The sequence below is a fragment of the Buteo buteo genome, chromosome 8, assembly GCF_964188355.1.
Source record: "Buteo buteo chromosome 8, bButBut1.hap1.1, whole genome shotgun sequence".
Taxonomy (NCBI): Eukaryota; Metazoa; Chordata; class Aves; order Accipitriformes; family Accipitridae; genus Buteo; species Buteo buteo.
In genome coordinates this window covers 10,496,050-10,512,708 of record NC_134178.1, presented here as the reverse complement: position 1 = coordinate 10,512,708, position 16,659 = coordinate 10,496,050, and the positions used below count along the sequence as shown (strand labels likewise).

The window sequence follows — 16,659 nt, the reverse complement described above, 5'->3', positions numbered from 1 at the left end:
CATCTTTACACGCTACGAAGATAAGGACTTCATTCTAAGGAAGGTCACATTACTCTTCCAGAGGAACAAAGATGACACTACAGTCCTCTTCTTAAGCATCTGAAGAGCCCAATCCTACTTCTGGGTTCAGCAACCTCTTCTAGGGATCCAGCCTTTCCTTCTAGGGTTACAGTATTCTGCTTCTACTTAATGTCTTGAAGATAAAATGCTAAAATTCTCAGTGTTGTGCTGAAAATGCATAATAATGAATCATGGAGGAATCCCTTACACAGAAGCTAAGCATCCCTTTCCTCCTCATGAAAGTCAGACAACTAGAAACTGTTACTGATGTACAATTTCAGTATTTAACAAGTGCTCAACTTACAGTTAGTTAGTTACCTATGAAAGTTTATTTCAGCACCCTTTACATCTGATTAAACATCTGCTCCACAAGCACTCGAGCTCTGCTGAAAAGGATTGAAGGAACAGGCAGAAAAACAGAAAAAAGGCATTCAAGAGAGCATTTTTTTGACAGAGCCCACATAAAACATCCCTAATCAAGCATATCCCTAACAAGAATTTAGCATATAAGAAGAGGCTAGAAATCAAATTATGAAAGCAAGATTTTGGACAAACTTAACCAACCTACTAGTTTTAAAGCCGTAGAACATGAACCATAAATTTGAGCCCTACCACACTTTCTACTCCCAGAGCGAGTCACTAGTGAGCAGACTTTCATCCTGAGTTCTATGGTGTAGAAAGAATACCTTGTCTAAAAAGTGTATCATGGAACTACAAGCAACTTCTTCCTTAAATTAAGTTTGTAACTATAGGAAATGAGTGCAAACCCCTCAAATTACGAACTTTATTCTAGACTAAGAAGAAACAAAAAAAGCAAGTGAATCTGCTGAGCAACAAAAATTTTACACGAGCCCCTAACTGAAACAGGTTATGCTTCATCAGTGCCGTGATTCTAACTATATGATGATATTCTCTGCTTTATTAAAAAGTGAAAAGAAAGTCACTTGGGCCATGCATCACTTCAGTAGTATTAAAAAAAAAAAACACCAAAACAAACACAAAAAAACCCCAACAACAACAAAAAAAGCCCCCCCGAAACAAAACCAGAAACAAAAAAACCCACAACACCAAAGGCTGCAATGTCATTTGCACCTTTACTTTTCATGGTCACTCCTAGGTGAGACAATTTTTGTCAGAAAAAAATTTCTGTGAACTGCTGCCCCTCTTTCAACATAGGGTCAACTCTCATTTTTACAGATACAAGTGAATTACCCCCTTTCAGTTAAACATAATGAAATGAGTGCTTTGAAACCACTTGCACAGCAGAATTCTGCAGACAATCTTCCGATTAGGAACTTACTATTGAGCTTTTCCAATCTAGAAGTTTGCCACTGAAATTCTTAAACGTATGGAATTCTTGGAGGTCAAATATATAGAAACTTCTTTCAGCATGCAAAACACTCTTGAGCATCTAGAAAATGCATGTCCAGACTCGAAAGAACAGGACTGAGTGTAAAAAGTAGAACAATGTTTCTTGCTTCACTCTCAACTCTATTCGTAAAATGATCTAGTCAACCACAGAAAACTCTCTTAAAAGCACAAGGGTGAGAGACCACATTCAGACATCTAAACCAGTATTGGACAAGTGACATTCCTAAAAAAGGTGCTCACGGTTACCTATCCCCATCCTTCTGCCCAGTATTTTGTTACTTATTGTATTAGTTTACACTCTTCGTTTTAGCATCTCTCTCCAAAACCTGGCAATTCACATCATTTGCCTAACAGGTAATCCTTATGATCAGACTCTTGAAAACCCTACACCCTACTGAGTGGCAGACACAGCATTTACTACCTAACCCTGAATAGGGGGTGCAGGATGGGGGGCGTGTATGCCCCAAAGGTGTATGTAGCTTTTCAGATCAATCGCCATCAGCTATATTGCTTGATGAGAACAAAAGAATGTTTACCTAAAATAGCTCTGAAAAAAACCCCCACCATCTTTCCACCCAAAGAATTAAAACTACTGGACAGTAAGAAACCTGCTCAGCTCAGGCTTGCTTCAGAATCTGTCTTTAAACCTCTGCCACCTAGTGCACAGCTGACCCTTGCATGAGTTCATTCAGTTACAGTCTACCAGTTTTCTCCTCTTACAGGTTTTTACAACCACCCAGAACTACTCATTCTGCAATATCTACAGCTACTTTTAACACTGACAGCCTTTATTATTTGCCCCCAAAGAGTCTGCCTTTCTCTAAGTACTACGACTAGGGTCAAGGGACATCTCAGAATCATGACAGGAATGATACTGGTTTCTTATCTGCCCCTGTTTAAGATTTCTTGACTACACAAAGAGAATACAAAATAGATTTTACATAATTACCATGTACATGGTTTCAAATTGTTATTTTTTTTAATCTCCTTAATTTCATAAGAAAATGGTAAAACTTTATAAAATGCGTAATTGTTTCAGTAATACAACAGACAACCTCTCTTCATATCCAGAGTCTAAATACATAACCTAAACAAACAAGTAAGGTGAAATGGGGAGCAAAATGTCTAGACTGAATGACATCCACCTACCTGCAATTTTTACCACATCTAATCACAAATCACTCAGTCACAGAAGGATGGCTTTTATGATCTGCTCTAACAAACGTACTTTATGATACTTGGAAATTTAAGAGGCCTTTGGAAGTAATGCAAACATGGAGCAGTCTGAGTATTTTAGTGCTTGAGTAAGGAAAAAGTGAACTAGATACTGACACCATCTAGTGGCACCTAGCAAGGCTAAATGTGAGTAACACAGACTTTGCCTTGCCAAACTTTAATAAGTTAAGGGCAACCACTAATTTGATGACATACCCCTGAAAAGAGAACTGTAAAAGAACTCAAAGGTCTATATTCTTCTGTGTAAATCAATACTTGTTTTCTTAATAGAAATTTCTTTTTTAAATGTTAATTTTTAAACAAGCACTAACATTTCTTAGTGCTTATCTGATATGAAAACAAATAGTAAGACAGAAAATTAGCTGAAGAACTGCACAAGGGAAGCAAGGAAAGGGCACATGCATTGCTTTAAATCTTACAATGCTTCCAGGAAAAATAAATCTTCCATTAAACACCTAGGAGACACACACAGGTTATGGAAACAGCACAGGTTTTATCCACAATAGTGTTCTAACCTAGCAAGATGAACACTGCTGGGCTGTAAAATTAGAGACATCAAAAGGTAAGAAAATTCCAAGGTTGTGTCAATGGAATTGACTCTTTGCTGGGTAAAAAAACTGGCTGGATGGCTGAACCCAAAGAGTTTTGGTGAATGGAGTTAAATCCAGTTGGCGGCCAGTCACAAGTGGTGTTCTCCAGGGCGCAGTATTGTGGCCAGTTGGTTAATATTTTTATCAATGATCTGGATGAGGGGATCGAGTGCACCCTCAGTAAGTTTGTAGATGACACCAAGTTGGGAGGGAAGGTTGATCTGCTCGAGGGTCAGAAGGCTCTACAGAGGGATCTGGACAGGCTGGATCGATGGGCCGAGGCCAATTGTGAGGTTCTACAAGGCCAAGTGCCGGGTCCTGCACTTGGGTCACAACAACTCCATGCAGCGCTACAGGCTTGGGGAAGAGTGGCTGGAAAGCTGCCTGGCAGAAAAAGACCTGGGAGTGTTGGTCAACAGCCGGCTGAATATGAGCCAGCCTGTGCCCAGGTGGCCAAGAAGGCCAACGGCATCCTGGCTTGTGTCAGAAATGGTGTGGCCAGCAGGAGCAGGGAGGTGGTTGTCCCCTGTACTCAGCACTGGTGAGGCCGCACCTCGAGTGCTGTGTTCAGTTTTGGGCCCCTCACTACAGGAAAGACATTGAGGTGCTGGAGTGTGTCCAGAGAAGGGCAACCAAGTTGGCGAGGGGCCTGGAGCACAAGTCTTATGAGGAGCGGCTGAGGGAGCTGGGGTTGTTCAGCCTGGAGAAAAGGAGGCTGAGGGGAGACCTTATTGCTCTCTACAGCTACCTGAAGGGGGGTTGTAGTGAGGTGGGTGCTGGTCTCTTCTGTCAGGTGGCTGGAAATAGGATGAGAGGAAATGGCCTCAAGTTGCGGCAAGGGAGGTTTAGGTTAGATATCAGGAAAATTTTATTCACTGAAAGGGTTGTGAAGCACTGGAACATGCTGCCCAGCGAAGTGTTTGAGTCGCCATCCCTGGAGGTATTTATGAGATGTGTAGATGTGGCACCTGGGGACATGGTTTAGTGGTGGACTTGGCAGTGTTAGATTTACCATTGGACTTGATCATCTTAAAGGTCTTTTCCAACCTAAATTATTCTATGATTCTATAATGACAAAAAAACCCATAAAACGTTGTGGAAGCTAGAGCTGCAAAATGCAGCTCAGGTCTTTTGTTCCAAGGCCTCTGGAAAGAGGTTTATCTCCATTTCCTCCAGAGATTTGTGCTGAAAGTACCAAAGAGTCAATCAAAGAAGCCTAAAGCATGTCTTCCTTTTAACACAGAATGAAAGCAGACACACAAAGGCAACTCAATCACATATTTGAGAAAGAAACATCACCAAACAGTCCTCTAAGTAATTTTATTAGCAACTACACATCCTCATCTGGAAATACAATGCAGCAGCAAGGTGGTGAGAATCCCACTGTTCCATGGTCATGTCCAACTATGAGTTGCACAGGAGACTAGGAAGTATTAAATGTGTAAGACATACACAAGTTTGACAAAGAATTTACTGTTACAGAATGTTAGATAATGAACTCTATGAAAGGTCTTAAAACATTGAGACTATCAGTGAAGGAACACAATGGAATTACACGAAGCTCAAAAATCCTTCAAAGAGCATATTCCACAAAATGACTTTTAACAATGAAGTGTTTATTTAGAACGCTGCCCAAAATGGAAGTTTTCAGACAGTCAAAAAACATGGTCCAGCTATATTCTATAATAACAATCTTCTACTGCTAACTCCCGCCCCCCCCACACACTATTTACAAAGAATATTTTAATGTTCTAAGCTTGATAACGTTCTTACTGTTTTCTATAGGAATTTCACCTAATGGTTTGAACCGCCTGAAATTAAAACACCTGAAATGTAACAACAGCATCCTGAAGATGAAATAAACAGCTCTAAATAGAAGGAACCCGATTTCTGCCAATTATTAACAATTACAAACAGCAAAATAAAAAACTTTAAACCTAAAAGTCACACTTATTTGAAACACAGTCATCTCTTCGTCAACTCACTCAGATTGCTATGCTACTTAAAATACACTCTAGTTCTTCAGGACTCATCAGCAAAAGACAGCCCAGCAGCAACCCTGCAGCAACCAGCACAACCAGGTCCATGCCAGGAAGCTCTCTCTTACATTTCATAAGATGACTCCTACTACTCTGTACCTCAGAACACAGCACATTGAAATGCCTCCTAATGACAATACTTTCCTTCAAAGTCCTAAAAGACTAAGACATTAACCACTACAGAGAAATTCTCTACAGATCTGGAATTGTAAGTACAAAGGAACACATGTACATTGTTGAATTTGGGGGTTGTTCTCACAACCAAACAACTTTACACAAGAACAATAAAAAAGTGTTTAAATGTTAGGTTTAGGCTATATCTTAATAAATGAGCACCTCAGTAAACATTCTGGGGTTTTTTTCAGTTTTGTTTTAAATTTTAGCCTAACAATTGCTAAAAAATGCCCTTGGGCTAATTAACGCTACCTTATAATTACTTCCAATATTTTCATATTAGTGCTTTCAACAATGCAGTCACTATCTGCAAACAAAATAAGTATTTTTAAAACTGTTCTGACATAGCACATAAAAAAATGTGATCACCACTTGAGTACAGCAATAAGAATTATTTCAGTGCAGTATTTATTGTGCTTTAGTATCTGTGATGTGAATAATTGCATGTTTTTCCCAAATCATTCATTAACTGCATTATCTACTTCTACTTCCAGGAATTTTGCTTAGAGAACAGAAATTCAAGGAGGCAAATGATAAAAGTATGTCTCCACTTGTGCAACTGTTAGCTGTCCTCCAAGTCATAGGCTGGAACACAGCCAATACACATGACCCTTCTACAAAACAGATATAAAAGATCCCTAAGGAAAATACAGATGATGTCAGAGTCCATGAGCTCATTAAACAGCATTCAACTAGAACCCAAACATCACTCAAACATCACTATCTACACTCTGTACTCCTTATGGAAACCACAGTCATGGAAAAAAAAAATTAAATTACCTCCAAGACCAGCAGTAAAGTCCTGGCCCTCCCAAGGAATGCAGTAGCAAACAAAGTTCACAGGTGTATACCTTGGAGCCCTAGCTGGACTCACAATGCTGCCAGCATCCAAAAGCCTACATGACAACTCATCAGCCTCCTCTGGCAAAACCCGAGGCTGAGGTTTCACATTCTGGGGCAGTTGCATCACTTTTTTCTGCTAGGTTATTTTTCAGTTGGATCAGTTCCCCGCACAGCTGCACGTTCAGCTGTGCCAGCACAAAGCAGAGAACAGCAACAAGCAGGCGGGGGGGTGCCACTAAAGACACGCCCAGGGAACAACGCGCTTGGAAACCTCTGAAACAATGAAACAGCTGGGGAATAGCTGCCTCATTTGAGAAAAAAAAAAAAAAGGAGGAAGACATCAGATTAGAGTTAAGAAAATGCTACTGAGGAAACAGAATAGTTTTGACTGGGAGGAGCCAATGTTCTCATTTTGGGAAATCCTGAATCCAAATTCTGACCAGTAATGATCAAGACAAGGAAAGCTGGGCACAGAAACCACCTTGAACATGCTTGCTAAGCTGAATCAATCTGCCCTGGTTATAATCATCTGAATACAAGCCTGTGGCTCAAAATCTGCAAAAAGGCTGATATCTCACCTAGGACCTTCTCCTAACAGTAGCAGAGTGCAATTAACAAGACAACTCAATTTCATGGCTTCAGAGAAAACCCTTTAGCTAACAACAGCAATTCAAACATACTGCATTTTGGGAAAACTACTAGCTGCAGACCAGCTCAGAATATTTTAAAGGCTAGGAAAAAACAATGTGATACTCTAGTCTATCCTCAGATACAATACAGAGAAGAACGAACCTCATCCAGTAATTTCTGATGTAAACTCACAACTTCTGCTAGAGACAAGTACTTCATTTTTATGAAAAAAACCCCAAACATATTAAAACTGGACTTCAGTCGCTACAAGTGACAGAAAACAATGTACTTCAAGAGAAATTACTACAACATTTAACAGGTTTCATTTAAAAACATAAATATTTAGGCTTCAGCAAGGCATCAGCCATCAACTTACTCCACATTCAAAGGTAGCCTGCCTCTAACTGATACTCCCTGTGTACATGCAGCAAGGAAGTATTTTCCTGGTTAGTTCCAATAGTGACATGCAGTAGCCTGCCATGAACCCTTCTCAAGGTCCTTCTTTTCTGGCGTATGAGTATAAAGAAATTACCTACAGTCTTTTTTACTGCATTTATAAGGCAGCATTAGCTACATGAAAATACTCACACGCAATGAATACACCCAGCTGAATGATCCATGTTTGTCAGCGTATTTGTGAAAAAATGAGACAGATCAAACCAGATGAAACCTAACAGGTCTCTATCAACCAAAAATTGCTTCATCTTGATCACTGATCATACTTCTGCAATCAACTAACAATTTTGTTCTGCTTCACACAAACTATACTGCAAGCATTTTTAAACAAAGAACATTGTAACATTTGCCTTTAATAGACACACCTTTCTACATTATATACAAAGGTGTACACATTTATTAAAGATATTTAACTAAATAAATAATAGGCTTCCAAGTAAAAAAAAGTTGTGCAGCATTAGTCATGCTGCTATCTTGTGATATTTTATTAATTATATCGTATTTATTAAATACATCAACTTCTCCACAACTTTGTCGAAGACTAACTTCAGACTAGGCAGATTTATAGTTCTGAAGATCATCCTGCTTCAGCATTTTACACTTCTGAAACTTCAGGACTTAAAAATTGGATAAAATATACATTAGTGAGATCAAAACATTTCTGAACTTCCTTTGCTTTTCAGTTCCCAAGCATTTAAAATTTAACTATAATTGCAATTAGAATGTATGATAATTAAAAGTAACAGAATTTATAGAATGGTGTAAAATTTATTTTTACTTTAAATTTATAATGCAATGCACCAGCATTCTACTTCTTTCAAGTAACAGTAGTAAATTAATTGCAGAACACTTATGCCTTTTTGCGTCCTGCATAATACCTTTACAGTCTTTAGTACTGGAGTTCAACAACTGTTGTGAATAAGAACATGTGTCCCTCACTTAATAAAAAAACCCTTTAGCTTCCCTCTTCCTATCAATTAAAATTCCTCCAGTATTATTTTCACTACTATCCCATTTTTGAAAACACAGATACACCGTATTTTTTTTTTATACTTCGTTACTAACAAGGTTTTTTCACTTCTTGAGACTTCTTTCATGATTTGAGGTGTGACTTTAAACAGGCATCTAAGAAAATACTAAGTATTTTAATTCAGGTTTTTAATGCCTAAATACTTCTTCCCACACAGTTCTGCTCATGCTTGTTTACAGTTCTGGAACACTGGTATTTTCAACCATCATTTGTATTTTTTATGCTTGTTCTTAAAACTATATACACAGTACAAAGCAGACCCCCGATCAGTAAACCTCACCTCTGATCCATAGCAACATATAGTCCTGTCGTTCTTAACTGTTATCAACTCAACAGTAGAGTTAATACTGTTCAGCCCACAATCCTGTGCTGTCTTTGCTAAGTAAAATATATCCAATAAGCCATACTGCACTTACATCATACCAAGTTGCATTAGGCTAATCAGAAACAATACTAAGTTGTTTGCAGAGGGGGTGGTTGAATTTTCTTTAAAAAATAAAATAAAAGTAAAATAAAAACATGGTATCAGACAGTTCTTCAGGAAATTCTATAGCCAGCATATTGCCACATTCCCTCCAGGTTTTCCCATGTCTCTAGAACTGGAAACACCAGTGGTTATGCTACACCAGATGTAGGTACAAGTCGTAGGTTCCTAAGATGTTGGTACAAGTTGTTGGTATTAAGGTCCCTAAACTCCCCATATATTCAACAGAAAGAGACAGATGCCTCTACCACTCAAAGCCTTCTGAATTTACACACTGAATTTAGGTAGCTGCAGATTCCTCCCTAGTAATATCAAATCTAAACATTTGTCACCTAAAAAATGAAGGTGAGGTAGGTTTCCAAGAACCCTAACTGACGCTGTTTTATATTAGACATAGTGAACAAGTGGACACGTAGACACACTGTTATGAAATGGTCCACAGCTAGCCTGAATCACTAAGCAGTGCTTTTGAACTACTATCAGTTATAATTCATTTCCCTATTTCTACATCCCAAGGTAATTGTAAACCAGAATTTTTGTGTGTTTGGAAAAAGGGGTGTGGGAGTATACATTTTCACAATGGGGGTGGTGTTTGTTTCCTTACACAAGGTGAAACAGAACTGCAGTCATATTAAAACTAAAACCCAACAACAATGAAAAAAGACATCCCATGGAAAAAATTAAATATTCTGATCTGTTCTAATCAGCTAGGTAGAGTAAGATCCAAAACAGCTCTCTACTCTTCCATACCTCCCATAATGACTGGAAGGGAGGCAGCTATCAGACACTGGGCCTGATACCCAGCGTGACATGAAGCAGAAACAGGCAAGCTGAATATTTAGCCCTACGTCTCGTTCAGCAACGCAGCAGAGTATCTTTCAGAATCCACACCACAACCAAAAAAGCACTCTACTGACCCGCAAGCAACAAAGCACAAGAGTACATAAGGTTCTGTGTTCACTGGCTGCAATGATGGCAAAAAACATTTAAGTAATTTCAAAGATTGACGAAGCAGAGAGCTAAAAAAAAAAAAAAAACAAAACCCAGACACCCCCCCTCCACACACACACACACACTCCTTCCCCCAAAAGTCCCTACACCCATTCTTCCACTCAGTATTTAAAACAGAACTTGAAACACACCTTAAGTGCAGCATTTTTGCTGTTGAATTAACACTTTCAGCCTAGCCTTACCTGTTGAGATTGTGGACATACGTGAAAGCACTAAGACAGGCTTTCAGGCTCTGCACCTATGTCTCCCACCCCCCACAGGAAACCTTCAGAGGCATGGCTTGAACTCTTTGTACAGTCATGTAATAATGAACCAGAATAATGAAGTAGGCAGTGTGGTACTACTGTATAAACCAAATAAACTTCATACTCATAAGAAAAAAAAAAAAAACAAACACAACCAAAAAACAAAAGAACGGGAAGTTAGAATACAACTGTTTTCGTAAAGACATCATCAGTCTTACTCTGTTAAGGGCTTTGAAATACAGTACAAACGGAGGAAACAGTGAGTTATCCAAATGTTTTTCATTCTGTTGTGTCACCTACATCAAACGACAATCCCCCAATGACATTTATCAGAAGTACTGAAAAACCTTACCTTTTGGATAATCTTCCAATAAGAGGTTGAAGTGACCTAACTGACAAAAGAAATCAGACTCGACCTTTCCTTCAGCTTTCAAAATTAGCGATTCATAGCAGCGAACAGCCTGGGAAAAGAAATACAAGGTTTTCAAAATTCTGTATTCAACTAAGGCAAGTATTAAATTTTCTGCACATTTTCTGAGAAATAACAAAGTTTCTTGTTACTCTGCAAGGTAAGAAGTCTATGAACACTCTCAGTAACTTGTAGTCAGCATTACTTTTCAAAGAAATGTAATATTTGAGACGGAACAGATTTGGAAGTTCACGGATTCTAATGCAAATTGATAGCAAATGAACAATAAAAGTTTTCTCTGGTTTATTTGTGGACTCCAGAAACATTCAATTTCCCGAATACAAAACAAACCTGTAACAGACATGATTTTTAACTTTAAAAAAAAAAAAAAAAAGGGAGAATGCAAAAAGATTGATTTTATTTATTCTTTCCAATCGGCAAGAAACCTCTCTGATTTTATGCTCATTCTGTGTTTTCTTTTTCTAAAGGATTCACATTTCATTCTCCCAGTTGTTTCACTAGTTTTTGCTAAAGTGACGAATATGCTACCTCAGCATGCTTGCTTAGGCAATTTAATACCTTAGCATGTATTTCCCAAGATCTGATTCTTTTCACTTATCTCTTTCATGTCATAAAATGCAGTTTACTACCTTCTGCTTTCTACACAGTTACTGTAGACTAAGTAAAGCTAAAGTTAGGAATATGAATCCAATAAGAAGAGACATTTACTTTAAGAAAAGTTGCCCTAGAAGTTTTTTAAGCAGCACACACGATCAAAGTATGTTCTGCGCTGCAAACACACAGTTTTAATAAACTGAACTGATACCTTCTATTCATCGCAATAGTTGTGATCTTTAATGTCTTATATTCTTACCTCATGACCCTGTTTACGCTTCGGGAATGAATGAATGAATAAATAGGTTTCCAACTTTTTGAACTTCCAGTTTCTTGATTCTGAACATACTAGCCATTAAAATGAAGTAGCTGGATAAACTTAAATGGGAGGGAAGGTCCTTTGCACCAGCAGTAGAAATTACAGTTCTCAGAAGGTTGACAGATTTCCAACGAATTCTAATTCCAGCTGGTTAATCCATGACTTTCACCAAAATCATGGTTTGACTATTTTTCAAATTTGGTTTCAATTATCAAGTGCTTAATTTTAATATAGTACAGTAATCAAAGACCTTAATCTGAAATTATAAGCTTCGTTACCGCAATACTTAATCTGAAATTATGAGCTTCGTTAAGTTATTTTATTAAAACTGGAAATTCAAAAGGGGAAAAAAGATCAATCCAAATACTAAATTAGTAGTCTTGCCCATATTTGTGATTTACTTCGTGTACACTTGTATTAATCATCGAAATGAGAAATGCCAACAAGAAAATGAGGAAACGTTAAACAGCTAAAAAAACACCTGTGGAGAATCCAAATTACTGATCTAATCTGTATTTTAATTTGCCATTTTTACCTTGCTATGCTAGTTTTAAAATTATTTTCTTAAATGGTAAGCCATAATAAGATAGGCCTTGCTGTACTCAATGGACACAAAGTCATGTATGTGACCAGACAAGCGGGTCTGGTCTTGGTTTGTATCCCAAGCCTGAGACGTATTCGTATGCTTTCACCTACCTCCAAGTACAGAATAGCCTTGTTTCATGGCCGTTTTCAGAAATAAAGTTCTAATGGATGAAACCAAAGCTATGCTGCTGCAAAACTGCAGCAAAATGTGTAACACCTATATTAAATCTATTAGGTGTATGTGTGGTATTAAACGATTTAATAAAATCATTTAAATTAGGTATTTCAAACTGTAGCTATTTGGCCACGTTCTGAGAACATTAAATTGAGATGTGTATCTGCCTCTACATCAAAGAACTACTGCAGAATTTTCATTCATTCTGCAACTTTTGCCTTAGCAAACTGCACTGGAAGGACCGGAATTCTGTTGACAGTTAATCAAAGCTACTACTCCTTTAATTTTATTTCCACCACACCATGAATACCTCTTGGAGTCAGCCAACTCTCCATCTAAAGAATAGGATCCCTGGAATCAGAAGCAAAGCACAAAAGTCCAAAGTGAGCTTCCTAAAATAACTATGCGTGTGTGAACCGATTCTCAATATTCAGGCTCATCCACTGAGCCTATTCCAATCTGCAAATGTTTTAATGCAGAATCTTCATTTTTATGCCTTGCTTCTTCTCCCCACTTTTTGGTCTCATCTCTGAATTTGTATGAATCGTAACACAGTTCTTGCTGGTGCCCCTGATGTAACTGTCACAGATTAATCTGCAGACAGGCCTTCCATTTTCTGATGATATGCAATACCTGCTGCAGCTGCTGAAGACAATATTCACACTATGAAATTTTCTTAAATTAGTATTTTGTCTTCTACAATTCAGTCACTGTTCAGAGCATATAGAAACGGCTACCACAACAGGTAGCTTACAAAAACTGTTGGAGAGGAAGTTAGAATAGTTTATTTCCTTAATTAGATGGCTACAGGTATTTAAAGGGAACTGAATTCTATGAACAAATATAACAGGATCTTCCTATACAGTATGTTCAAAGAAATTATAAATCACATTCACGTAAACAGCTAAGCATTGGGGGACCATTAACACTTCCCCAGCCCCTTTTTAAGTAAATCCTCATTAAAAGAGTACCTGAAGCACTATATATATATAGTAGGGATACAAAAAGCCATGCCCAAGTCTTTCACACAGATCAATTCTCAACAAGGCAGATTTTCCCTTTGCCTTAGAATACACTTTGAAGACACTGCTAAGCCATCTTACTAACACACCGGCACAAGGCAAGGCGTAGGACACCAGAGCTGCAAAACAGAACTTCCCCTTTAAGTAACCGTTAACTTACAGTTAATGGTTACTGTAAGAGCAATTCAACCACACCATGAAGTACACCCTCTCAGTTGATCTCTAACCTATTTGCAACATTATCAGGAAAACACTTATATTTATGCAAGCTTAAATTGTGAAGGTTCTTTCATACGAATTTTTAAAATTTTTCTAGCACATTCTAACAAAATGAAACAGAAAGTAAGAGCAAGCTTTACTTCCTCAGCAGGAACACTAAAGTCAACCTCCGAGTCTCTGGAGGACGAGCAGACTGGTCAGTGCATGGCTCTTGTTCTTCCTAGTAGCCAGAGGAGCTTCATCTAGACAAACTGATTTATCCACCTTTGGTCAAGAAACTTTCTTCCCCATCAAACCCCTCCACAAACATCTTTAGAAAGGAAGAAGTATTTTTCTGCACAGGTAAGAATCTGTCTCTTAGTTGAATGAACAGATGCAAAGCATTTCAAAGAGGGAAGTCACAACTACATGTATCTGTGTACAGTTTCTCTGAAGGAATAATCAAAATATCTCATTTCAGTAGATCTGTAACTGCAAAGGCCATCTCTGGCACCACTTGTGCAACCAATTTAAATCACCCTGAGACTCTAAGAATTTTAAGCAACTTAAAAACCCCTCAGGTTTTCTCCACATTGTATGGATTTATAAGTGCACTCAATGGAGCCAGCCTTGAGAACTGTTAGTATTGACAAATTACCAAGAAAGAGAAAGACCCTGAAACAAAACGGAAGATGGCTACACAACATCGTACCCTTCCTTCCCTTTGTTCAAGGCTGCACTAAGATAAAAGGGAAACCTGAAGAATTTAGGAACTTGGCAAAATAATCACCCACAGCTGCTTCGCAGCTTGGCAACCAGAGCAGAAGCAGGGAACAAATACAGGAGTGGCTGCACGAAAAGAAGGTGGTTTATATGATTTTAAAAAAACAAAACAAAACAAAACCCAAACCCAATACTCATGTTGTTTGCCACCTGCTTGATTAAAAGCAAACTTAAGTAATACACTATGGTCAGCACTAGTGACGTGCCAGTTACAAACCCCCTCTTATGACATCATAGTTCATGACTGGCGGCTTTCTGATTTCACAAATTCAACCACCAATTCTTAGGACATGTTTAAATACAATATAATGAGGAAGAAAAAGGCTTAGTGTATTTGTCAACTTAGAAAAAGCCAGCAAAACATTCATGTGTGTCACAAAAGGAAAAAATAATTCCACTATCATCTAAAAATGCACTACCAAATCCATGTATGTTCACTAGTTATTATTTGAAAGGGAAAGTAACAGGAATATTTTTCCCTCTGTTGTCAGAAAAAATTACCACCCCACCCCACCCCCAAAAAAAACCTCAAACCAAACAAAAACAACATGATAAAGCAAATGCCAGTTTTGGCTATTATTAACATGATGTCTTTTCATGAAGAAAAGACCCTAGGGTTAGGAATATACTATAACAAAACAAACAAAAAATCCAACAGGTAAAACCAGATTTGTAAATATTGCATACAAAAGTCAGTGGTACATATTACAGCTGTACTTCATAAAGGAGAAGGAAGGACAGTATTATCTCTACTTCAACTAATGTGAAGAAAAAAATTACCATCATCCCTGGTTGCTTATTTGTATTTTACAGCACAAATTCAAATTACCGTTAAACAATTGCACTAAAAAGAAAAAAAAACAATACAGCTGTTTTGAATAGTTTCTAAAGAAGATGATGTAATTATATCATTTCTTACTCGTGACAAGTGTGATTGACTAGAGATGAAAGTAGAGGGACTAAATGGCCAAACATGACAAAATGTTAATTATTAATTCTTTAATATTTTAACAATATGAAAAACGGAGGAGTGCACTGAGTCAGCAAATTTTTACTTAAAACACAGAAAAAACACTGACAACTACAGAAAACCAAAAAGCTAGCAATATAAATTGTTAGCATGGCAACACCTGGGCAGTAATGTACAGTGAAAGAAATATTTGAATTTTACTGGGTAATGAATTAACTGTTCAAGAAAAAAAAAAGTGTTCTAATGCAGCCAACATAGTGTAAAATGACAAATTCAAAGCCTCAAGGTGTTCACAGAACCTTAAAGCTCACAATAGAAAACACTACTGTGGATGTAGATAAGCCTTCCATTTGGGGCAGGGCAGGGGGACAAACAAACAGTTCCTGCTTCCTTTTTCTTGTTTCTCTAGAAGCAATAACCTGAATGGATGGGCTCTGCGAGCAGGTAATGTGAACCAGAAGCATGAAAAAATTTCCATGTGAAAAAATTTGAACAGACACATCAGTGGGCTCTTCACAAATGAAATATATACTACACTAATGCTTAGAAATGAAATGTTAATTAGCTCTTAAGGGATAATTTAGCCTTCTGGAAAAGAAAGTAATTACACAGACAGTGCTGGACACTGAAGTGATGATCACACTATCTACAACCAGTCAGTCTGAGGGATATCTACAGACCAGGAGAGCAGAAGTTTATGTATGTGCTGGGCTCATTCTCCTCACCTCAGTATCAAAAGAGGATGTTCTGAAAGGCTTCTCTTCCATTCCTTTCTCCACGTCACAATTCATCAAAATGCACACATGATTTTCTAATAACAATGACAACAACTACCATCCCGAAAACCTCCTGATTCAGTTCTAGCTCCTGCTCTGCAACAACAGACATGTGAACAAGGCTCGCTTCAGCTAAGCAAGGACAGAAAAAGACTAGCCTGAATTCTTCAGAAATTAATTATTCCCCCCCCATCAGTGACTGGCTGGATAAACACCACCTCCTGGGCTGTAGATAGATGACTTAACATCTCAGTTACTTCTGCAGAGAAAAGCATACAATTCATATTTGATAGAAGATAACCTATATTAATTCAGCAGATCCTCCACTGAAGGCTCTTGTATTATGTATGGATGGCACAATACTCTTTAACTTCCCTCACTTGCTTACTCAGTATCAATTTCCACTACAGCTTTCAAAGCTTCTTTATATGCTCTCTCTCTTTATGAAGCTCGTACTGTGTTATAAAATGTCTCTCTCAACTTAGCACAAGTTTACTTTCCTTGTGTTTCATATGTGGACTATATTTTGGGCAATGAGTGGATTGAGAGCAGCCCTGGGGAGAAGGACTTGGGGGTATTAGTGGATGAAAAACTGAGTATGACCCAGCAACGTGCACTTGCAGCCCAGAAAGCCAACC

The 16,659-nt window shown here is 38.0% G+C and overlaps 1 protein-coding gene across 16 annotated transcripts in view; it reads right to left on the bottom strand.

Moving 5' to 3' along the window:
* Window positions 1-16,659, bottom strand: part of KDM6A (lysine demethylase 6A) — a 167,942-nt gene that overhangs the window by 117,782 nt on the left and 33,501 nt on the right. For all 16 annotated transcript variants that reach the window (XM_075033585.1, XM_075033587.1, XM_075033588.1 and 13 more), the window contains exon 3: window positions 10,522-10,630. In XM_075033585.1, coding sequence (XP_074889686.1) covers window positions 10,522-10,630 — 109 coding nt within the window. The remainder of the gene's footprint in view (window positions 1-10,521; window positions 10,631-16,659) is intronic.